Source organism: Watersipora subatra, chromosome 1 (assembly GCF_963576615.1).
Source record: "Watersipora subatra chromosome 1, tzWatSuba1.1, whole genome shotgun sequence".
NCBI lineage: Eukaryota > Metazoa > Bryozoa > Gymnolaemata > Cheilostomatida > Watersiporidae > Watersipora > Watersipora subatra.
This window is the reverse complement of record NC_088708.1, coordinates 60,491,816-60,517,346: the sequence shown is the minus strand read 5'-3', so window position 1 is coordinate 60,517,346 and position 25,531 is coordinate 60,491,816. Positions and strand designations below refer to the sequence as shown.

At 36.4% G+C, this 25,531-nt stretch overlaps 2 protein-coding genes across 3 annotated transcripts; both read left to right on the top strand.

The window, feature by feature from the left end:
- The first annotated feature begins 113 nt into the window (after positions 1-113).
- On the top strand, positions 114-8,146 carry LOC137409830 (acid-sensing ion channel 1C-like). The gene is made up of 9 exons (XM_068095594.1): positions 114-232; positions 878-1,013; positions 2,720-2,920; positions 3,807-3,992; positions 5,617-5,795; positions 6,329-6,530; positions 6,654-6,798; positions 7,364-7,455; positions 7,651-8,146. Exons 1-9 carry the CDS (start codon positions 140-142, stop codon positions 7,797-7,799), a joined length of 1,383 nt encoding a protein of 460 aa, XP_067951695.1. The 5' UTR covers positions 114-139; the 3' UTR covers positions 7,800-8,146.
- An 821-nt stretch (positions 8,147-8,967) lies between these two features.
- Positions 8,968-21,580, top strand: LOC137406676 (protein SPT2 homolog). Of its 2 annotated transcripts, none has more exons than XM_068093298.1 (9): positions 8,968-9,094; positions 12,275-12,384; positions 12,520-12,708; positions 12,923-13,565; positions 14,133-14,297; positions 15,434-15,520; positions 17,351-17,498; positions 17,580-17,654; positions 21,241-21,580. In XM_068093298.1, the coding sequence occupies exons 2-9, from the start codon at positions 12,325-12,327 to the stop codon at positions 21,335-21,337; spliced, it is 1,464 nt and encodes a 487-aa protein (XP_067949399.1). In that variant the 5' UTR covers positions 8,968-9,094; positions 12,275-12,324; the 3' UTR covers positions 21,338-21,580. The 2 variants fall into 2 exon arrangements, with proteins under 2 accessions (XP_067949399.1, XP_067949392.1); XM_068093291.1 differs by having other exon boundaries at positions 9,017-9,189.
- Positions 21,581-25,531: the final 3,951 nt, after the last annotated feature.

Below are 25,531 nucleotides of genomic sequence, written 5' to 3'. Positions count from 1 at the left end.
CAGTGTTCAAAGTACGTTTATAAAGCAGCGTAATTAGTTAGAATTGATTAGTGGCACCATTGTTGCCTGCTGCCACAAGTATATAAAGCTAGCTGACAAACAACTTCAAGTAAGCTTTAGCCAGATCGGTCGTTCAAAGATGGTTGATGAAGAGAAGGTTAAATTTACAGTCTTTGCTGAGGATAGTGATTTTCACGGAGTAAGGCAGGTGACCAGAAGAGAAAATGGACTTGTGAGTATTATTAATCCACATTCATGTAGGAATCAATTTCTCGAAGAAATGAGTGCCTGCAGAGGCTGTGTGTGTTTAAAAGAGCATGTCTGAGTTCAGTGACAAGGAACCTCAATGACTGAAGACACGCTCAGATGCAAAGGCAATTTAAGGTTGATGCCATTCCTGTTACCGCTAGCTGTCTTTTTGGCAACTGAAGTTGCACTACTACCACTATGTAGTCGAGTTCATGCGCCAATCACATCTATAAAATTATTGTTAGTGTTTTCTCAGAATGAGGGATTTGGTCGTTTTGCATTGTGTTGAACTTTAGCTTGAATAAGTTTATAGTTTACCGTGATGTCCATTGAAAGGTGATGTCAATTTTTATTTGTAATAGTTTTTTTGCTAGACATGAAACTAATACATATAAAAATTGACATCATCCCTCCATTTTCGTCTTGGTGAACTGTAAATTTATTCAAGGTCAAAAAATTAGCTAGCATGGTGTTTTTCCTTATCGCCAATGTATATAAGAATATTTTTTGTTATAATGCTAGTATGAACTAAAGAAAATAATGCATGTACCAAGTCTTTCTAAAAGGTAACAGAGAACTTTCTAGAATTGTGCAAGGCTTCATTTGATGAGATTTCCTACCTTTTCAGGTGCGTAGAATAATCTGGGGACTGCTACTTACGGTGTCTCTCGGCGTACTCATCAACAACACAACCATGCAAATCATATACTACTTTGAATACAACCACATCACCAAATATGATATCACTTTCGTACACCAGCTTGGTAAATATTCCTTGCACTAGCTTTCAAGTAAGGAAACTAGCCTACAGTTTTCTTACCTGAAAGCAATTAGTTGGCAAAGTTGTGACTTACATGTACGTATGTTTTAGATCGAATCAATGCTTCGTAAGATAAGGCTAGAAAAACAGAAGTGTTTTTTACTCAAATATGTTTTCCTTGACTGCATTGAGATTAACCAATGCTTTGCGCTAATGACTGGTGTACAACATTTAGTTTCAAAAGTTGGCTGATATTACAGATTTCTGCTGTAAGTTTTGTTCAATGAAACTGTAACTCATCGCAATGGCTTACTGATATTTTTCATTAAACATTTTTCCTGCCGTTGATCACAGTGGCATAGAAGAGTATAATAATGTGTAATAGAAGAGTCTTTGAACAAAAAATTGATTTGTATTTAACATATAACACCATTTGCCATTCTAACTTTCAAACTACATATCATGAGAGAAGTGTGTCGTGTAGTTGAAATCAATTAAGAGAAAAATAAAAACAACTGTACAGGTTTTAAAACTTTGTCAAACAACTGTACATTTCAAGCTAGTGGCCTGGCATATTGCCAATAAAAAATTCCACTAAGCTAGTTAATAAGGTTAGGCTTCCAATGACGGTAAGCCATGACTTTGAGTCTGCATTGTTGTCCAGCTCAGCTGTTCTAATAATAGCTATAGACAGAAAACAGACGAACTTTGAGAAATATATATATAGATAAGCCTCAACGTTGAGCATTGATAGAAGCTTAGATCATTGTTCTAAGTACAAAGTCACTCTAGTTGAAGTTGTTAAAACATGAATCTTGGAAGTTATAAAAAAGAAATAAACTGGTGATATCTTGCTTGAAGAGCTTAGTTCGTAGAGCTCTAATATAGTGAGCAATGACTGGTGTAGTACTTGCTGAGGTAGAGGTCAATTGTCAAGAGCTTATACAATGAATACTTCTCAATTGATTGACAGCATTAAAATTTTATTAAGGAGCACTCAAGAAAGCTTAGCCCTGCACCCTACTATAATTAGCCCTGCGCCCTACTATAATTAGCAGAGCGCAATACATTCGTACCGCATAAATTAGATTTTGCATTTGTCCTCATAAATACTCAGACAAAAAGGTCAAAGCCTACAAGTTTTGCTACTAGGATTACTCGCTGCCACCTGGTGACACAAAATCTTAATTTCCATTAAAGTATAATGTGACTGACCCATAATGGCCCTCCAATTAACCTGTGAATTCAATTGGCAGAAATTTATTGATCTTCTTGAGACAGCCGTGTCGTTACTCCCCAGTTCGTAGCCATTAAAGGTGCTCGTGACAATAACTAACAAATCTATTTGTAACAAATCTATGAAATTTTACCTGTAGGTAAAATTTCATACAGTTTTTACTCGTTATATATAATATCTAGCATGATATACATGCTTAGCTACTTATTAATAAAAAATATGCCATAAAGCCATTATCAGTTAGTAAACATGGGGCACCACTGTACACGCGTCTGCGGTTTTCTTTTTTTAAACAAAATCAATTTGAAACAGCGTGTTTCGTGATAAGCATGGTCTTGATGAAAGCTTCATAGGCAGAATAATCAGGTGGTGCTTATGTAAAGGAGTCGTGTCCTTCCATCTGCTATACAGTATTTCATTTTTTCAAGTAGTTTTAAGTGAATGTGTTATTCGAGCTCTTCACAATCTTTTAGATTACCCTGCTGTAACAATATGCAATGTAAACAAGCACAAAAGAAGTGAAATGACCTTGTGGGATATTTATGAAATGGGCCCTCATCTCGAAATGACTTATCCTAACCGCTCCCTCATTCATCCTGAGCTGTATCCAGAGGACTGGTACAACGACATGTTTGTTGGTCGAGATTGGCAACAAGTAGCGGACGACAATGAAGGTAAAGTAGTATATAGCAGGAGTAAAAGGAAAGGTTATCAGAATAAAATAATTTAGATGACTAGCTAGTGATAGAGATCAGAGATAGATAGAGATCGGAGGCACCATAGAAATCAGCAGGCACAATCAGATCAAATGCTGCAGGTGTAGACAACCACTAACAGGTGGCATGTCACGTGTACCGGTAGGCACTGGTGCTTTATATCCAACAGGTATCGATAGCGTGTTTTTTGAAAAATAAATGATGTAGCAATTGCTGCTCTCTCACTCACATCAAATCTGCATAAGTTACAAAAAATTATCATCTAATTGTAGAAAAAAATCATTTGATTTTTATAACTAAATTCATTTAAATGCAATTTTGTTAAATTTTGTTGAAGTCATTTATGAACTGGCTTACTTACTCGCACTAGAATGCCTGGATACAATAGTTTCTTGCCAAAATTCAAAATCAGTTAAAATTTCTGATATCTGCTTATCTTTGCATTATGTTGCTCAGCCAAGGTACTATAGCCCCTTGCCAGAGCGTTACAGCATTTTGAAAGCACTTTGTCAAGCTACTATTGCACTTAGCCAATGTACTATAATACGAGTACTTATAAAATCAAAAGGAGTAGTACTGCATCTGAACAGAGAGAGTTGTCACTCCTGTAAGACCTATACTCTGTCTCTAGAAGCAACTTGTAAACATGTCAGTAATTAAACTCTGCTAGACATGACAAACTGTAAAATAGCTTGGTGAAACATGATTCCAGTCAAAACTTTTTTCGTTTTATTTTTCTATCTCAATGTTATCAAACTTTTGCTAGCCGTGATAAGAAACGCTTAGTACAATTCGAAATAATTATTGAAGTTTGTCTAAGAAACGCTCTACCGGTTCACTGTAGGCAAAGTGTATGACTTAGAGGATTTTTACAACAGAACCGCCCACAGGTTTGAGGATCTAGTTCAGGCCTGCAGGTGGAAAAGTGTGTCATGCGAAGAGTCATCATGGGAAGTCGACTACACACACTACAGCAAGTGCTACACCTTTAATAGTCTTGGAGACCACCAGCTGCTCAAGGCTGGGTCTGGTATGTACCTGAGGAGTTCGCTTCTTTTCACTATTAGCCCACTCACCTGTCTCATCGTGCCAGCTTCTTATGTATAAGCACTTATTAATTTCCGGGCATGTTAGATATTAGATGAAAAATCAATGTTTTGTCTTTTGTTGTTGACAAGATGACTTGAAGCCAGTAGGTGTGGTCTTTTTATGACTTCATGAAAATCCGCTGAGATTATTCCTTCCAAGTTTCCTGCCAAATAAAGTTTTTCCTTCTGAAAGCGAGATGACTAGCCAATCACTTCATTGCGGTAACTTTTACATCTTTATTAAATAGAACGACACAAATTGACTAGTTTAAAACTCATGCTCGTGCGGTGACACTTGTAACCAATGAATTACACTTTAATAAGAAACTAAATTATAATAATAACTTATTATAATTAAATTTTATACTTTAATAAGAAAATATTGAAGAGTTTAGATAAAAAAGCAAAACCTGTTTTCACATGAAAAGATGAAAGTTCAGACTTCTTTGAACACATTCCAAAAAATTTATTTTCTTAAGCTCTCAATTAATTAAATCAGAGGGAAGGAATTTGGCTGTAAAACATTATCTCAACTACTAACTAATGATATACGGCTACTGATAAGACATTTGGATTCACTTGATAAGATAAAAAAGAATTGTTCGTCATCGAAATACCACACAATAGTATTGCTTAGTTAACAACAGAGAAAAAGACAAGTACAAGTAAAGTTTGATACTGATTATATAATAAACTTTCTTTTCTTGGAAAATGGTCAGCGGTTGCATAATATTCTGCACAGATTCATGGCAAATATGCCATAGTTGGTTATAAATAGATAGATTTATTTAGTCTGTCTACAATATAATATATCATTTTACTCAGATTAGCTTTTTTCCTTTCATTACTTTTAAAAATGATGCAATTTTAATCTTCCTACTACGGTGAAGCTACTACGGTGAAGTCACTGTTTATTATGTTGCCAAGCAGAGAGAACCAATTTGAAAGATCAACTGATTATTCAATTTACTGCCATCTCATGAGTGTTGCAATACCTTTAGTGATGTCAAACTAGCAAATCACAGAGTTATGGTGACATAGTACGGCTGCTTGGGACAAATCAGTCTGAACAATGACTAGTCAATATTAAAAGCAGAAAGAAACTGATTAACAGAGATAAGCAAATGCGTAGCAGTTAGAAGCGCATGCTTATGCTGTTCAGTACCTACATCTAGCTTTTCAAGAGTGGAGTAAACAGGGTCAGCTAGTACTTGCTCAATGAGTTCTGTTCTCATTTGCATATGACTGACATTCATCTACTCCTAACGTCTATGCTTGTATGACGCAGCTCGTAGAAAAGAGCTGTTGTGGTCACTTAGTACGTCGACAGCAATGCTATAGTGAGTCACTTAGAAAATGCGTCTGGTCAATTTTTATAATGGCATGCCCATGATCTTGATGAAAAAGTTTTAATATGGTACGAGTATTTGTCAATTTAATAATCTTCTTATGAATATGTATTCTAATATTTTATGGGCTCTTGTTAAAACATCGGTAAACGAGAAAACTATAAAAACATTTATGGATTTCTATTTGAGATATCTGTAGAAACATTACTTTTTAAAGGAAATGGCCTAGAGATGGTTTTATACGATGAAGAAGATGATTATATTGAAAGTAAAGACTCAGAAGATCTTGGGTTCAAGTTTTTAGCACACTCTCCTATAGAGCCACCCTTCCTCAAAGAGCTTGGCTTTGGCTTGGCCCCAGGCTTTCACTACTTGATTGCTTTACAACAGCGTGAGGTAATCCAGCACTTGGTTTGATCTTGGTTTAAAATGAGCGGCGATGACTCATTGCATGACCTAAAAAGGAGAGTAGTAAATAAGGTAACAGGGCAATACTCTCCTTAGCCTGACTATGCTCTGAACAGTAAGTGCATTTGTGGAGACAGATGATTGGTTAGTAACTGGTGTCATGTTCAATAGTAATGGTTTAGCAGAGGTCAAAATTAAGATTATCAATGAACACCAACTTTATAATAAGTACTTCTCGAAATTTTCTGATTTTATTTTTTATGAAGATTTAGTTGTTTCAACTACTTTTAAACCAGTTATAAACTTGTCATACAAAAAATCGTCTGGTGTTTTTATAGTAAGCATATAACAAGCAGTTAGGTAACCTTGTCTCAGTCTACCGAGGTTCAGGGATATACCTGCCTGCCTCTAGGTTAGGAACCCGTAGTATAAGACAACTCCTAGTATGAGACAACCTCGCATTTACAAAATAAAACACATAATGCTCAAGCTGAATAAGTCCCTTCAAATATTTTTAATAGATTTTTGGTCTGGGAGGTCGGTATACTGAGTGCGAGAAGGATCATGCCACAAAATACTTTCCCAACTACACAGTACCCGGGTGCAGGATAGAGTGTGAGACGGAAATCATATACCAGAACTGCTCATGCAAACTTGTTGAGAGTCCTGGGAACTATTCTGTCTGTACAACTGAGCAGTACGATTGTACAGTAGAAGTGCTGAGTGAGTTTCTGTGACTTACTTTTGTAAAGATACAAAGGCAATTGGCAAAACTGTCGTCAACCTTCTTGTTAGCGAGTTTCTCTTATTCTTCCTAATGCTATATCGTCTTGAACCTCACTTTAGAAAAGATTGAGGAGTCTGACCTGTGTGTCTGCCAGAACCCTTGTCATGCCACCCAGTATCCATTCACCATGTCTATCTTGGAGTTAAGACAAACTACTATAGACAAGTTGGCTAAGACACACCCGATTCCGGAAAATCTGACTACGTTAGTACAGCTAAGTTATTTTTGTACAACATGTTACATCACAGATTGACTGATGCATATTACATCACAGATTAGCTGATGCATGAAAATCTCATCATGTAGCAACAGTAATATTGTTCTAACAAAAGGTAATGATGAAGCAAACTACACACTGAATGATAGGTGGAGCAGTCTGTGCAGGCATGTTTGTGAGTGTGAATAGGTGATCGTGTTTGTGGGAATAAAATGGTTTATGTCCATTTGTGTGAATGCATGTATGTTTTTGTTCATGTACGCGTGAGCTTTTGAGCATGTTAATGGAAGCACTCGTGCATGCCCATTTTAGCTCGAGTGCATATTAGTTCATAGCGACTGGCCTAACCTAACATAAGATATACAAAGTTGGTTGCATTTCATAAACTAACTAATCAAGTTTTTTAAAAGTTGTTGTCTCTTGCCCATCTTGCACATTTTACTGCTCCTGCATATTGGCCATAGTCCTTTTTCTTACGGACAAATTGCTGCCTGCCCTTTGCATAGATGAACCTCATTAGATTTTTAATACATATTGTTGCACTTTTTGCAGAAAAGAATTAGCTGTTGTAAATATATACTTTGATTCCCTTGCATATGAGGAGATAACTCAAGTGCCAGCTTACACAGTTCTGGACATACTAAGTGAGAAACACTTATCATTCATAATTAAATTATATGCCTTACATAAACTTTACATACTTCATAATGTCTGGTAACTATCATATTTTTTGCCGCTTTACACTTCTCACACACCTCAGCTGTGAATTACATGCTTGAAGTTGCTATACCATGTTAATAGGTGAACAATACTAACAATTAAGAACTGTTTACTTGTAGGTGACTTTGGTGGAACTATGGGTCTATGGCTAGGTGCTAGTGTGCTAGCAGCCATTCAACTACTAGACTACCTTGCTATGTTCTGCTCTGTTAGATGTTGCAAAAGAGGAAGGGTTCATGAGCTGACACCAACAAGACAGGAAAAATAAAACAGCATTGACACTCAAATGAGTTTTTTTTACAGAACCTTCCATCCAGTATTTTCTTTTGTGCAACGAAATCAATAATATTATGATGTTATTTCCATACATTTATACAAAATGGCAGCCGTGCGTATCTCACAGATTGTTTTATTGCTAATAAGTAAATCATCGTTGTGGGTGTGATATGTTTGCCTAGATTTTTGTTTCCAATTTTATGAATATTCTCAGATAATAAGATATTTTTAAAATTCAAAATCTTTATTTTTATATATTTTTAATACCCACAAGCAATGTTTTCAGTAATTGAAGTTATTGTCAACCTAACACAGGCCAATATATTTTTGCACTCTGCCTTTGTATCAGCAACGTCATTATATTTTCATGGGTAGAATAACATTGGTACTGACCTGATGGTGCACTGCCTCTTTTGCTTTGACTTTAATTTCAATGACAGTATGCACAGGGATTATCATTAATCAACGATAATCCCTGAAAAGATTCTAGATCCTATTTGGTTTTTGGTCTCACGAGATAAATTATGAACAAATTTTCCAAAATTGTTTCACAGATAAATCTAGTCCTCGAATATTAAACTTTCATGGTTTATAGACAAAAATAATTAGCTTCCGATACTTCCAAACGGTTAGACATCGTTCTATCAAAATGATGTTGCTTGTGAGTTGATGGGACTGCCATTCCATCACTCAAGCGTTGCAAGTTCCTAGCAATGCAGGATTCTCAAGTAATGAAAATGGTGTAAAAGAAACGGTACACATGTATAAACAGAGCAAATCATATTGCTCTCAATCCAACTTTTTAAACAAAACAAAGTACAAAAGAAAATGAATATATGCTTCGTTAAATCCTTTTGCTTGCAATTTAGCTTGGTCAAATGACAGAGTTTATATTTCATTTATAATGCAAGTCTATAAATAAAGCATGTCGCAGAGTTTCTGTTGGTAATACTATAATTAGATTTCCAGTTTTTTGCTCATGTAGTACAAGTCCCTCCTTAGACCTGAGAAAAGAGAGAGCAGCTCAGAAATACAACGAATTTATAAAAAATTGTCTTCTCTCTTTTTAGTTCTTTTACAGGTGAAAGCAATTTCAAAAACACTGTCGTCCCGGAAAGCGAGAGTTGTAGCTATTCCAGCTTGTTTCCGGTTAATTTTCAAGAGTTTGCCATTCACTGGCATATGTTATCCGAACATTCCTAATGCGTTATTGTTGATATTCATTTGCTAATACTGTATGGCGCTAGGCGAGTCAACGAAGATACTACTTTTATAATATATTTTTGGGTAATGCTATCTATTCGTAATATAATTTAGTTGATACGTTCTTTATCTGATCATCTTATGCAATCCAAACATGGCATTGGCCAAATAATTTGCAGGTAATTCAGCGTTTTCAAATTAATAAAGTTACAAACAGTCAAAGTTATAATTTATATGCTTTAGAGCATGCACATAAAAGACAAAAAAGGCCATTATTACTTTCGGTCATATATTGTAATATAAAAACGTATAAGCGTAAAAAACGTCTGTTATAGTAAATAACGTTTTCTATTTGATCTATACTTTCTAGAGTAAAACATTGTTGCTGCTTATTGTTATGCAATTGTTTCTTAATATACAAAACACTAAATAGAATATAAAGGCAGAGAAAAAGCGTTGAACGACTGACGCTGTATATACGTAGCACATTATTCAGATTTGACTAGATACGTTCGAGGTGTATGCCTAATGAATCGATAGCAAAACACATTGGTTACACATTACTCGGTATTAAGTATTTATTACGAAACTCACATATTTTTTATAACAACCAATGAAAAACCGTTACGGTATTGGCCTTATTTAACAAATCTTGCAATTTTTAAATGTAATAACTCATTTTGGCGTTTCCTCACTCAATTATCTTAAAGATTGACTTGCAACAAAATTCACATTACCGTTATTTGATATGAAAAAATCCACCATGTTTTACTCTGTTGTGCTGTAGGTGCAAAATATGTGGAAAGGTGATTACAAGCTCTTAAAAGCTCAAAAACGAACAGAAAATCGCAGCCACACGAGACTGCTGTAGTTTGGATTCCCTTTCCAAAACGGCTCAAATGTGATGTAGTTGTGAGAGATGGTTTCTGTTTACACTTTCTTGCAACCTTATTCGTCGAAATATTTTCACAAATATACTTCACGCATTCAATAAAACTATGTCTATTGTTCTTACGCGTCTGTTTTATCGTCATCGTAATGCTGTCACTTGAGCCTTAGCTTGAAGGAGTACATATCATTGTCTGATAATCATGACGAGCCTGTTGGTCACCTATGATAATCGAAAAGTGCTGCAGAAATTATTTGCGAAGTATTGAGTCACGTGATCAGGTTACGACTTGCCGATTAGACCAAACCGAAACAAAACTGTTAAGTAGCGAGCATCTATATTTGATACGGGGTCTTCGGTAAAACCCGAAGCGTTTGTCATAAACTAGTACTATGATAAGTTTTCTATTGAGCTTTGTATTGGCCTTTCAATTCACGCGAAAACATACGTGACAAGATGATAACCAAATTTCGTGGCTACGTCATCGAAATAAAGAGATTCCAATTTTTGAGCTTTTAAGAGCTTGTAATTGCATTTCCACATATTTGGCACTTACAACACAACAGAGTAAGACATGGTGAATCTTTTGATAGCAAATAACTGTAATGTGAATTTTATTGCAAGTCAACCTTTAACTATTTTCTTAATTATTCCCAACACATTGTGGTGGAAATCTTCTACCAATAAATAGTGCTAGTGGTAATCATTTAAGTAATGGCTGAAAGTCAGGATATTTGGTAGTTTCTAGTGCTTTGGTTTTTAGTTTTTGGTATTATGACTAATTGGTATTTAAGCAATTTCATTTTTGGCCATAAAACATGAAAAGAGCTAAGCTAAATAAGAAGTAATGAATATATAGTTACTAATGCAACCAGCTGGTAGCATTGCAGTAGGAAGTCGTAGTGGTTGGCTGTTACCAAAATTTCTATGTAGGAATTGAAATTTACTACTCCTATTACACTGTAGTAGCCTTTAACAACTGATATTTACACATGCACTATGTCTGGGCTCTAGCATCTACATGAATTAATGCTTGGCAGATGCCAAAAAACTTTATTTTTCTTTTTATCTCTATCTTGTTGAGAATATATAAGCTGATAAAAGTCATAGTTGTGTAACTCAAATTTTAATTAATGCGGAATTCCAAATTTGCAGCTTTAAAAGCTAAAGTAATGACACATGTTTTCTTTGGGAGGGCAGCATTGGCTTATGTTAGCTGCCAACTAAAATGTCAAGCTCTGATCTATTCAGTAAAATAGTTGATGTCTTCTTGCCTGCTGCTCGGCATTTCCTAAGTCTAATACTGATAATCACCCACACATAAATTTGTGGTTAATATCAATACTAATTTTTTCAAGTGAAAATGCCATTTTTCAGACTACTGTCATAATATATTCATTGCAGTGTTACAGGATTTACTTGTTCACTATAAGTTGTTAATTTTTGCTGATTGGTGAAATGTTTTGCAAACATTTGTAGGGCTTTTAACATGAAAAATCTCAAAAGTTTGCTATTGAACTGCTGATACATATGGTCACATCTTTATTAATTATTAAAAAGCATTTTAGGCTGTTGCTAGGTGACAAATATACTTTCGAACTCTTTGCTAACCATACCTAGAAACCTGCTTGCCCAAGCTTTATGTCGTATGGCTGCACTATATAGAGAAAAGGAAAGGCATTTTTTTACCACCAGTTTGAAGCAGCTTTGACTTTGGCAGTCTCTTATAACTACCTAGTAAGTCTTAAGAAGCATAAAAATACTTATTTTTAACAGATCATGCATACACTACCCAAAATGTAATTCAAATTATTTGTGCTTAGATGCTATGAAGACTAGCGTAGCTTAGAATGCTATGAAGCTATGCTACATATTTCACCATCCCTGAGCATATTTATGTCTGGTTATTAAGCTACTGGTAATGAAACTAAACTACTTGGATGATATGACCTTTGTTGGCATTCTACATTGCTTGAATCTTTTGAAGTAAAATATTAGGCTGGCAAATAGTATGCTAGATATATCTTGGAGGGCCTGTCTATATGGGAATCTTTGATAATTACATCAATAAATTTTGTCAAGCTTGTTATTTATAAATAGCTTCATTCTGAACCAATGCCTGAATTGGAGGGAGTTTCTTTTACAGTAAAAAACTTGAGCCAAATCACAGCAAGTTAACATCTCCTAAGATGTTTAATGTTAAAATTTTGGTTGTGCATGGTCCTTTCAAGGGTGTTTACTGTTACACACCAAGCAGTTTCAGTTTATGCTGTAGTATTTTACCACACAGGGATTCCCCAGTAAAAAATGTTTGTAAATTTATAAAAAATCATGCTTTATTCTTCATCTACTCAGCTTTATTATTTTTTATACAGATGAAATAGTTGCAACTCTAGAACTTCTGACGATCTCTTCCCCTGCAGCCATGGATTTCTCATCGATAATGGCTGCAGCACAGAGTAACAGTGCCAATGCAAAATACCAGGTTTATTTCAACTTTTATTGTTCTAACACTACTTTGAGCTGGTACCAGAAATGCCTTGCTTGTAACTGCTGTCAAACCGCAACTGTATGCTAACGGTGGTTGTTTAAGCATAGTTGGGGTTTAATGTCTGCGCAGAAAGAACTGGTTTTAAAGACTAAGCTTTCTGCTCCCAAAAAAGCGGAGAAGAAGAAAGTTGATGTTGAGGCACTGAAGAGAAGACGCGCTGAAGAGGAGAAACGATTAAAGGAAGAGGAGAAACGATTAAAGGAAGAGGAGATGAGGGCTAAAGCTCCGCCCCCAGCAAAACCTGTGAACATGCTCAAGGTAGTTATAGCACAGTCTAGTTATTCTATTTATATCATGTGATACCTATAATAGGCCTGGGTAAGCATAACTTAGGTATTGGAATGAGCAGTCGGCATGAATTTTTATGCTTGTTCAGATCTAGAGTATAATTGCTGATTAGGCTACTAGAGTTCCCTCTTTTGCTGTTATGAATATGCGTTGTACATACTCAATGCGGTGTTCATCTGCACAGAAATCAACAGCTGAAATGAAGGTAAAACCGAAAAGCATTGACAAACCTAAATATGATAGTAAGGAACATGAGATGAAACACAAACAGTTTATGAACAAGATGCAGAGTATATCAAATAAAGCGGAATCAAAGTCAAACAATAAAATCCGACCGGCTGCAAAACCATTAGAAACCAAGAAAAAGCTGAGTATAGCAAAGAAACCTAAACCTACAGTAAACCCTCCAAGCTTTCACGATCTCATGAAAATGGCAGAGAAAGTTAAGACTGACCCATCTTCTCTCACCTCTCCTAGTTTTCCGACCAACAACCATATACATAAAAAGAATGAGTCTATAAATCATAGCAAACATCATTCGTCGGACGAGAAGCTCAAAGAAACAAAGACATCCAGTGATAAGAACTTAGAAAAGCAGAAAGTGTTAAACGGTAAAGTGAGCAAACATAAACACTCAACCAAGCCATCAGCAACTGGAACCGATAGTGCATTGTCGCTAGACAAGCGCAAAGAATCTCATTCAATTCACAAGAAGGAGCGGTTTGCTGAAAATACTAGCTCTAAGCCTAAGGAGACATGTAAACGTCCATACGAAGGGAGAGGGGACCGGCCTGCTGTTCAGCCTGCCAAGAAACCTATGCTATCAGGTAGTCAGTTTTTCCCTTCCTCAGTATTCTAATCTTTTGTATTTTCTCGGACTATCGTAAAACACTCAACATCCTATTCAACTTATGGCTCTGTTGAGACTACATTATTCATAAAATGTTATATGAGAGCGTTTGGTTGTTAAGTGTTGTAGGGTGCAACATCGTATGACACCCTCATGTTGATTAGCTGTAGGTCTTCATAGTTAGCGGGACAGTCAAGTTGTCCACTCATTATCGTTCTAAGACAGCACATATATTGTCTCCTATGTTGAAGTATTGTCTCTTTGATGTCCTATTTGCTGCTGTATTTTTGTATGCAGCATGCAGTACTGGCTAACTCACTCCTGTGATGTTCCACCAAATTTAAATAGCTTCGAGAATGCGTGGTTGTTTAACGGTAGCTGTTGTCATCTCATTTGCCATTGTATCTAGACAAATGAATTAAATATTGTTTGAACTCGTCACAGATTATTACACAGGAGTGCACAACTGCCATTTTTGTCTTGTGTCATTTAATAAATAGTTGACATGATTTTTCTGTAGGACAACAACTACATGTATTTTTAGAAAGTGCAATGGCTAAGCTCGCTCTCAAGGAAGGGCGGAAACCCACCCCTAATGCTGCAGGGCCTGGAAAAGATATAAAGAAAAACTCTGTAAACGAAAAAACACAAAAGGTTGATGCAGTAACAAAAGATAAACCTAAACCTCAGCACCCAACTCCGAAAGATAGTAAGTTGCTCTAGTGGGCAAACTGCTTCACTAGTAAGTTACCCTAGTGGGCAAACTGTGTCACTAGTAAGTTACCCTAGTGGGCACACTGTGTCACTAGTAAGTTACCCTAGTGGGCACACTGTGTCACTAGTAAGTTACCCTAGTGGGCAAACTGTTTCACTATGAAGTTACCCTAGTGGGCAAACTGTGTCACTAGTAAGTTACCCTAGTGGGCAAACTGTTTCACTAGTAAGTTACCCTAGTGGGCAAACTGTGTCACTAGTAAGTTACCCTTGTGGGAAAACTGTTTCACTAGTAAGTTCCCCTAGTGGGCAAACTGTTTCACTAGTAAGTTACCCTAGTGGGCACACTGTTTCACTAGTAAGTTACCCTAGTGGGCAAACTGTTTCACTATGAAGTTACCCTAGTGGGCAAACTGTGTCACTAGTAAGTTACCCTAGTGGGCACACTGTTTCACTAGTAAGTTACCCTAGTGGGCAAACTGTTTCACTATGAAGTTACCCTAGTGGGCAAACTGTGTCACTAGTAAGTTACCCCAGTGGGCAAACTGTGTCACTAGTAAGTTACCCTAGTGGGCAAACTGTTTCACTAGTAAGTTACCCTAGTGGGCAAACTGTGTCACTAGTAAGTTACCCTAGTGGACAAACTGTTTCACTAGTAAGTTACCCTAGTGGGCCAACTGTGTCACTAGTAAGTTACCCTAGTGGGCAAACTGTATCACTAGTAAGTTACCCTAGTGGGCAAACTGTTTCACTAGTAAGTTACCCTAGTGGGCAAACTGTTTCACTAGTAAGTTACCCTAGTGGGCAATCTGTTTCACTAGGTTTTGTGTTTTTGCTGTAGTTGTATGGAGATGGGCATTAGGGGACAATCCATTGCTCCTTACAGTTGTGGTTTAATTCCATGATAGTTGTAGTTGTATTATATAAGCTGCGTGAAAGGGTTCATGGTATTTAAATAGTTGTCAAATTTTTTGATTTTGTTTTTGTGTCAAAGGGTTTGTTTGTTTTATCCATGACCTTTTGTGTTAGGTTTACACACTTATAGAGCTTGTCTTTTGATGAGAAGTGTTACTAATGTGACTCAGAAAAGAGGTCATAAAATGCCTTAGTAGCTACCGTGCATCCTTACAGGCAAGACCAGTGCACAGGTCAAGAACACTGAGCATTCCGGGATGTCGACGTGGGACCAAATTAAAGCTAAGTCATGGAGCTCAAAAGGTAAGTAAAGATGTACAGAATGTCTGCTCTCCTTGTTTTGTGGCATAGTCTGTGTCTCACATTAAGTTGATTTTGGGCTGAGAAACAAAGAACCATACATATTGATATAAAATATGCACACAGTGCAAAGGGACTGCAAGCGGTAGGGTTTGGCGTTGTATCAACTACACTACACCACAAACTAGCGGGTTAAACACTGGTTCATTACATTCAAACTGCTTTTATAAACATGTGGTGTGTCTTATCCACTACATATTTTGATGAGCTTTTGATAAAAAGAAAAGCTAAGGTTGCTCACAGAACATGATGTTGATTCAATAAGGTTTGGTTGGAAGTTGTGGTACAATGGAATACTGTGTATGATCACTCTATGTATCATATTTCTGTGCATATGAACATTTTGAAGAACACTCTATGTGTATGAGCATTCTATGTTTATGTACTCTATCTGTTTGGACACTATGTATGAACACTCTATGTGTATGAGCATTCTATGTTTATGTACTCTATCTGTTTGGACACTATGTATGAACACTCTATGTGTATGAGCATTCTATGTTTATGTACTCTATCTGTTTGGACATTATGTATGAACACTCTATGTGTATGAGCATTCTATGTTGATGTACTCTATCTGTTTGGACACTATGTATGAACACTCTATGTGTATAAGCATTCTATGTTTATGTACTCTATCTGTTTGGACACTATGTATGAACACTCTATGTGTATGAGTATTCTATGTTTAGGTAGCCTATTTGTTTGGACACTATGTATGAACACTCTATGTGTATGAGCATTCTATGTTTGAATACTTAACGTGTTTCTATCCAATATATGAACACTCTGCATATGAACACTTTGTATGAACAACACTCTGCGTATGAACAACACTCTATGTATGAGCGCTTCAGGTACAAGCCTGATTCTTCTATTTTATGGTTAGAGCACTTCTATAGTTTTCTTGTATTCAAGTTTTCTGATATTTTGTAATGATCTTTACTAACTCCAGACAAATTATTTTAAACCACCACCTTGCATTGACCATGTTGGTATTTCTTGGGAAGGTTAGCTAAAGACTTGGCCATTTTGTCAAGGCCATAGCGTTATTTTTTCAATGCATCTGAGGTTTAAAGATAGATGGATATTTTACCTGTTTTTATAATCTAATAATAATATTTGAAATAATTAAACTACACTACTTCTTGTAATGTAGTTTTAATAGTATTTTATCTGGCTTCAGTAGTGAGATCAATTTATTGGCATCCTTTACCCGTAGAAGGTTTTTAAAAGGTTAGATGAAACCTTTCCGTAACACAGTCCCACCATCAAACCTAAGGTCTCCCTCATATACTAAGGACATTACTCGACACTGCATTGCAGCTACATCCTGGTGTGTCCCAGAAATCATATCTTTCTTAGTGTACAGTCCAAGTGTCATGAACTTAGTGGCCATTGTGGTGTCCCGTTCTATAGGGTTTATGTGAAACATTGTGGTGTCCCGTTCCATAGGGTTTATTTGAAACATGGTGGTGTCCAGTTCCATAGGTTTTATGTGAAACATGGTGGTGTCCAGTTCCGTAGAGTTTTTTGAAACACCCTGAGCGCCAAATAGAAAATACTTGTCATAGAAATCCTTCTAGTTTGTAATATACTGAAAGTTAGTTGCTGGGTGACCTGCTAGAATATTTATGTGTGCTTACATGATTTAGGGCGTTGTTGAAGGGCTGCTTTGCAATAGCTTCTGACTATCATTATTAAATCAGCTGTGGTGAGCATAGAGAAAGGATTTCAATGGTACTTGTCCTAAAGTTATCTACTATTTTGTAGAAAAGGTAAAAAAGAAGCCGGCCCACCGTTTCATAGACAGCGATGACGAGGATGAAGACTTGGAGGGCTTCATAGTTGATGGAGAGGATGAGGATGCGATTGACTACTCTGCTGCCATCTCTAGCATCTTCGGTTACGATAAGAGCAGGTCAGCAGCGCTGTCAAGCTTTAACACTTGAGAAATATGTACTAGTTTCATGTTATTATACTCTCACCTTTTTGTCAACAGATACCACGACGAAGACTTTGATGATAGGACGATGGTGGCTGGTTTTGCTGATATAATGAAGGAAGAAGTGCGAAGGTAAGGGTATGCAACTCTATTATCTACTACCTACAATTTTACACCAACAATTAATATTGCAGGATTTCTGTAAGTTCTTGATGTCATACTATTCTATGTGCTTGTTGTCAAACTGAATCGAAGAGGAATATCCGTTGCTCTATTAATTTAAGATTAGCTAAAATTATTAGATTACAGTAAATTTCGGCATACAAGTCGGGGTCTAAAGTTTGGTTTAAAAATCCTGGTTTTGACATGTACCTGCCGTATAAGTCGACCTTCCTTCTCTGGCTCAATTCGTTCAATCCCTGATAGTTCAGTCGGAATTAGAGAAAATGGCATTCAAAAATGCCATTAGCAAAAAATTCTCATGTTTGTGCCATCGGCAAAATGTACAACAGTTAACAAAAGGTGTGGTGACAGTTTTAGTGAAGACCACAAGGCATGGAAAACAATACATCACCATCGTATTGGCCCGTCTCGCCAATAGAATGAAACTGCCACCTTTCATAATACCCTAGGACACTTATGTATTCGCGGCATCTAACTTTCGCGTTTTCGCGGTGTCATTCTCTCGCGAAAGTTTCATGTGCGAAACTAAACTATCATAACAGACGAGCGAAAAAGCGAAACTAAATAGCTTTGTTCATTGATACTGTAGAATGGAATTTTATAACGACATTTATTTTAACGTTTTTAACGACCACTATAGCATCGTTAAAATATAAACCAACAAAATAATTTGACTGTCAAAATTTATTACGTTATTATTTTGCAATTAATTATGATTATTTTCCCATCAAGAATGATTTATAATGATAGGAATTTGATGTCAATGCACACGCATTAGTAGCGTTATCGTTTGCTGGGGACATCAATCAATGCAGTGAGCACCGTGTGTTGAAAGAAAATAAGACACATGCACTGACACTCGCAGTACTACACAAGCAGCATGGCTCTGGAAAGGTTTGGATTCACCACTGACACCTCTTCAATAACTTGTAATTTTTTGAGATTTGTTTTGTTTTAAGTGATGTGACTGACGAGACCTTTTTTTAATTAAAATAGGCAAAACATGACCGCAGTTAAAACTCTCAGAAAAAAGACATCTTTTTCTTTTGAGCGTTTTAACAAAGATCAATTTTGCGGATTTTATTTTAAGTTCATTCGGAGGCTTTTACGCTTTCGATGGGGCATGGCCGAGCGGGTGTTTGATAAAACTTAATCTTCTGCAAACCTTTATAAAAGCCGTTAACAAAAATATTTTGCCTCTGATGATGATAATAATGATGCCTAAGAACTACTAGAAGTTGATGTTTGTCTCTATGGCTTGGAATGAAGTGATATTCTACAGCGATAAAAACCGCGTCCATGGCCGTTGGGCAAATGACTTTTTGTATAAATGATGTTGAGGTCGAGTTATCTGAAGGAATTTATCATTGCGTTGGAACTGACCAAACAAATCCGTTTGAGTTGACCTTGTGTTTGAGATGAAATGTTACATTTTATCTGAGGGCGAGTTATCCGAGTTGGACTGTACTTACCGTAAAAAATTCCCAAAAAGTTGGGGCGGCTCAGCCGGCTAGCTGCCCCAGTGAAAACAGGCCTGTTGATAGTCCAAGAAACAAATGGCAGCAAGCGATCAAATTGCATTATCGACCTTGCCCACACCATTCTACCTGCGGTTCACAATTACAAACTAGTCGCAAATTGAAATTTTTTTTATTGGTGAACTGAACCTGAGGAATCTAATTATGTTTGTTCCACTGCATTTATTTTCACATCACTATATTTTCGCACTCATCAGAGCTGCGAAATTAAGTTGCTTCGAAATTTTACTCTGTGAGCTACTCACGAAACTAAATACTAGCGAAATATAAGTGTCCTAGGGTATGTATGTTTTTAACAGAAAAGTCATCACGCAAAACAGGTTTCTTTCAGTAATCGTGATTCATGTACAAGAGAATGGATGGACGATAGTGGATGTGTCAAATGGATTACCCAAGTATTGGCTTGTAGGCAGATACAATGAAAAAAGCATTAAATTCAAAAAATACACATTATTCCAGTAGAGGATCCTTATGATGACAATTTGAATGGGGAAGAATGGACTTAGTGTTTGATCCATCTCATGTTGAGTAGGAGTACTAGTATTTTACTATTTTATAAATAAATCCCTCTATGTCATATCATGTAATTTTGATTTGCGATGATTTTTAAGTTGAATTTTACTAGGATTTGTGTCATGAAAAACCTGACTGCTCTATAAGTCGAGGATGGATTTTTAAACTTGGGATTTGGTATCAAATTTTTGATTTATATAACGGAACTTATGGTGATTTAAATTAATTTAGATTTTTTGTGCCAGTTACATGTAGGTGTAATTAGTTAGTGATGTAAAGTTTTCAAATAATTGAAACCCAAAATGAGTCGACCTTTGACCTACTTCAGACTTAGTTGTGTTTCAACTTTTCTTTATGAGCCAACAAAAGGTTTACTTTCTAGCCCATGTTTTTACATTGCTGAATGCTGGCTTGGTTAATTTGTTTGAAGATGAATGTTAAATTCTTAAAATCGATGTTTGTGTTCCTAAAATTCAATTGTGTCGACTAACAATCATGGCGCTCCTCTTGGGTTAGTTATGTCTCTAGATAATAACATCTCAGCACTCCTCTTGGGTTAGTTATGTCTCTAGATAATAACATCTCAGCACTCCTCTTGGGTTAGTTATGTCTCTAGATAATAGCATCTCAGCACTCCTCTTGGGTTATTTATGTCTCTAGATAATAACATCTCAGCACTCCTCTTGGGTTAGTTATGTCTCTAGATAATAACATCTCAGCACTCCTCTTGGGTTAGTTATGTCTCTAGATAATAACATCTCAGCACTCCTCTTGGGTTAGTTATGTCTCTAGATAATAACATCTCAGTACTCCTCTTGGGTTAGTTATTTCTCTACATAATAACATCTCAGTACTCCTTTTGGGTTAGTTATGTCTCTAGATAATAACATCTCAGCCCTCCTCTTGGGTTAGTTATGTCTCTAGATAATAACATCTCAGCACTCCTGTTGTGCTAGTTATGTCTCTATATCTGGCATGCTGAACATTTTCTACTATTATAACAAGTTTTTAATGCAGTTTGCATTTGTAATCGGTTTTTTAATATATTAAGTGACAATTAATTATCCTTCACCATCATTTGGATTAATATCAGCAAAAACCTACGGCAAGTAAAGTACATTCATATGTGACATCTACAATTGCTTGGAATTTGTAAAGAGATTTCGGCAGCTGACTTCAACTGATGTCTTTTTTATTTTTCAGCATACACCTGTGAATGCTTGCACCATTAATTATGTCGTATATCTTTACAAACCTGGAACATACCATATACAAATAGTCTGCTAGGGGAGCTAACTCTTAGTCTATATATAACGAGAGCATTGTCCAAAATTTCCTGTTACATATTTTATCGTATTACTGGCTCTCCTTCAAATCTCAATCTCCAGCATCTTCTTATATAACATATTATTTAGTATATGGCGTTAAGTTGCAATGACAATTAGTTTTAATGGGTACCGTTGTACGCGTTTGTATTTGTCTAGCACTAAACTTGGGCTGAAAGAAGACTTAGAAGATATGGAGATGGAGGAGAGAGAGAAGAAGAAAAAGATGGCTAAAAAGAAAAAGAAGTTCCAATGATTAATGGTGAATACTCTGAAGACGGTATTAGCTCGTTTTTGTAAATACATGAATTTTATAGGTGCCTTCCTAACTCGGTATTCAAGCACAGGCTAAGCGTATATCAGCTGATTATCCTGAAAGTAGCTGCTTGTACCACGCATTTGCTCTTACATTTATATAATCTAGTCAACACTGTATTTATATATCTTGTATGTCCATATTACACGACTTTTAGACAAATATATTTTTACTACAATCATGGTCTTCGTACTTTGTGTTTCATTTGTTCTCTAACCAGAGCTGACAACTCCTGGAAGTGGCAATGTTTTTGTCTTGCCTTACCTTTGAAACAGCAAACTGATTCGTCAATAGCAAGAAACTTTCAAGTTACGAAGCAAGCCACGTGTTACAGAGAAAAAAATCAGTCATGTTCCAAATATGCTGTTTTCAGATCGTGCCATTGGATAGCTTAAAAAAACTTTTTGGTATCACGTAAGCCTGAGTAGGAAAGGCTACGGATTCTTTGAGGAAAGCATTATTTTACAGTAATCCAGAATTTACAAGAAGCTGGTGTTTTGATTAGCCTCTATAACTGGTTGTCAGTCATGATTTTTGGTATATTGGTGGTTACACAATCTTAATATAAATATTTAGCTGGTGTTACGTCACAACCTCAATACAACATTAATAGATGAAATATTGGTTTTTGTGTTCTTCTTTATAGATAACAATGAGGTGGTTGAACAATAGTTGGCTTTAGACCCTCTGTCGCTGACAGATCAATATATTGGATGGTCTGTTTACTCATTCTTTATTTCGCTCGATTGTAAGAAATAATTAACTTCTGCTTTGCAACATTTGTATGCTCTAGATCGTCCTCGTTTCTCATCCTCAGCCACCGAGTTTGTGACAGTGCTTTTCTCTGAATGGTAAGTTAGCCAATACCTAGCTCTGTCTACTAGTTTTAGTCAAACCTACATGTAATTCACCTCATATGGTAAGATGTTTGGGTACAAAGTGCTTGCTGTTAGACTGCTTGGAGTGTCTGTTGCAGTTTAGGCTTGCCAGCCGATGGTATGAGCCAAGCACAGCGAAACGTCTTTACTCCATTTTCCCGCAATGACTTCTATGACAAGACATACCTACAGAAGCTGAGGAATGATGTGAAACGACTAGACGATGCTCGTGTGGTGGCTCGCAACACTCATCATGTTAAATCGCCAGTGGTGCTCGAACCATCTCTCTCTCCAAGACCTAAAGGCAGCGGCAAGTCTCGGCAGACTATGCCAAGACCTCCAGGAACTGGTGCAGGGTCTAACAGTGGTCTCCTTCATCCAAACAGCTACCATAGTGGTAGCAAGTCACCACGCAGCCCTAGTCGAAATAGTAAGCTTCCTAGTAGGTCGGGACGTAGTGTGTCACCCTACAAACAAATAAGAAGTATAACGCCTAGAGAACAGGCCAGAGGAGCTGGTGTTACTCCACGACACATGAGCAAGTCTCCGAGCCCTAATACAGTTACAGGCAACACACTGGGCAGGTAGGAATACGTTTGTTCGGTCAATAAATATCTCTAATTAGTGCATACTTGAAGGGGAAATTATTTTATTACTCAAGCTGTACAGTGACTAGTACAGCTACTGAAATGTCTGTATTTGGATAAAAATATACTTTATGCTGACTGGTTTACAGATCTAAAAATGATCTTTCTTTTTTAAAAACTTTGATAATTTGTAGTTTTTCTCATTCTTGGTGTTGGAGGGTGGGTCATTTGACTATTTTTTAGTTTTCACATCTTTTCATCATGCAATGAAATGCAAAAGCTTTTACTAAATTATTTTTGTTTACATTTTAACTTCAACTTCATGCAAATTCAGAACCACAAGGCTGGTTGCACATCTTATAATTTCAAATCATTACCAATCGGAACTAAACATTTCTGTATTGTCTGAAGATTGGCCAAGCAGAAAGGTTGGAGCTTTGAGCCGTGGCTAAGCAGAAGACATGTTGGTTCATTCAGGTGGAAGGGTGCATTGAAAGCAGTACATGGTACTGAATGGTAGATTGTGTCGGAGCAGAATTACTAATTAGAGCGGCTAATGTGTAAAGAGGCAGTCATTATTGTTTCATAAAGAATATTGAGGATAATGATGAACTTTGTCCTAATAAATCTATTCAAGGACATTCGTGGATAGCTGTGCAGAAGTTGGAAGTATTCAGGGCAGTCTGACAGTCTGATGCGGCAGACAACTAACTTTGCACTCTATTAGAAGTGAATTATTCTTTATTCCGATTACAAAAATATCTGCTACACTTGTAGCTTGCCTCCAGAGTATCATGGGTATTAGAGAGGGCTGGTCAACATACCTGAGTATATTTATAAAAAAGAGAATACTAAACTCTAGGAATTTACATACATATATATATATATATATAAGTCTTAATGTTTGTCTGTCATATGTCTGTCCAGTTACAGCATTAAAGTTTTAGCAGTGAAAATCACCTCCGTACTGGATTTGAACTCACAACATTCAAATCGCAAGTCTACTAACAAGTGCGTGTAACCACAAGGCTACATCGTTCTTTGCACACCCTTTGCTCGTAACATATACTGTATATTCTTTTCACGATGGCACACAATAAATTATTAATGATTACAGTGCGTCTGTGGTTTACGATGCTCGTGCTATAAAAAAATTTTTGCCTCACTATGTGGAACACGATGTTTTTCGTCCTCTCCATACAAAGTCAAAATTATTTTCAAATGCTTTTGCCAAATGATATCAACAAAAATGTATCTTGAAATTTGGCAGTCGGTGTACTGATTACGATGAAATAACAAAAATGGCAGTATGTTATTTGCCGAAGTTCTTTGCGCAACGCCTGAAAGAGATACGATGCTCGCTTGCTCTCTATTTCAGTTCAGTATTATTCATTATAAGTTATAATAAAAACGAAACAAAAATCAGAAAAGTGTTAAGATTTTAGCCTTTCATAAAGTTGAAGTTTAGTTTAGAAAAATACATGCAAAAACTTGGCTTTAAGTATGTGCTTAGTAAGCTAAATGCATTTGAATTGAATTTAACATTTATGTTATGCGTCTGTCTCGAAGGTAAAAACTCCCTACCGTTCGTACTGCGCGTAGTACATTATAGTATTACATTTTCTTGGAGATCATAACCACTAAATACAACAATAGTTACTAAGGTTAACTTGCAACAAAATTCACATTACAGTTATTTGGTATCAGAAGATTCACCATGTCTCACTCTGCTGTTGTAGTTGCAAAATATGTAGAAATGTGATTACAAGCTCTTAAAAGATCAAAAACGAACAGTTAATTGCAGCCAGCACTAAAACACCATAGATTGGAAAGCCTTTCCAAAACGTCTCAAATGGGACGTAGTTGAACATCATGGCTTCTGTTTACACTTTCATGCGAACTCATTCGTCAAAATACTTTCACAAATATGCTTCACGCATTCAATAAAACCATGTCTATTGTCCTTACACGTCTATTTCATCATCATTCTAATGCTGTCACTTGGAGCGTTGATATCTCAAAACCTACCGTAAAATTTCGTTGAATTTTTTAACCTTAGCTCTAAGGAGTGCATATCATCCTCTGATAAACATGGCGAGCCTGTTGGTCACCTGTGATAACCGAAAAATTCTGCAGAAATTGTTTGCGCTGTCTGGCAGGAAGTATGGGTCACAACTGTAAAGTAGCGAGCATCTATATTTGATACGGGGTCTTCGGTAAAACCCGAAGTGTTTGTCATAAACTAGTGTTATGATAAGTTTTATATTAAGCTTTTTATTGGCCTTTCAATTCACGTGAGAACATCACGTGACAAGACGATTACCAAACTGTAATGACTACGCCAGAGAAATAAACAGATTCTAATCTACGGCGGTTTTTCGTTTTTGAGCTTTTAATAGCTTGTAATCACATTTCCACATATTTTGCACCTACAACACAACAGAGTAAGAGGTGGTGAATCTTTTGATACCAAATAACTGTAATGTGAATTTTGTTGCCAGTAAACCTTTAAAATATTATTTTGCAACTAATTTTTAGTGTGTACAGTATGATAATGTTCGCTAATGGGTGTTTGCATTAGATAAGTACTATGTGTTTCTATACCACTCATAAACTGCCAACACTGAAACAATTTAAAACATATAATTGTTTATCAAATAATTTTTTAT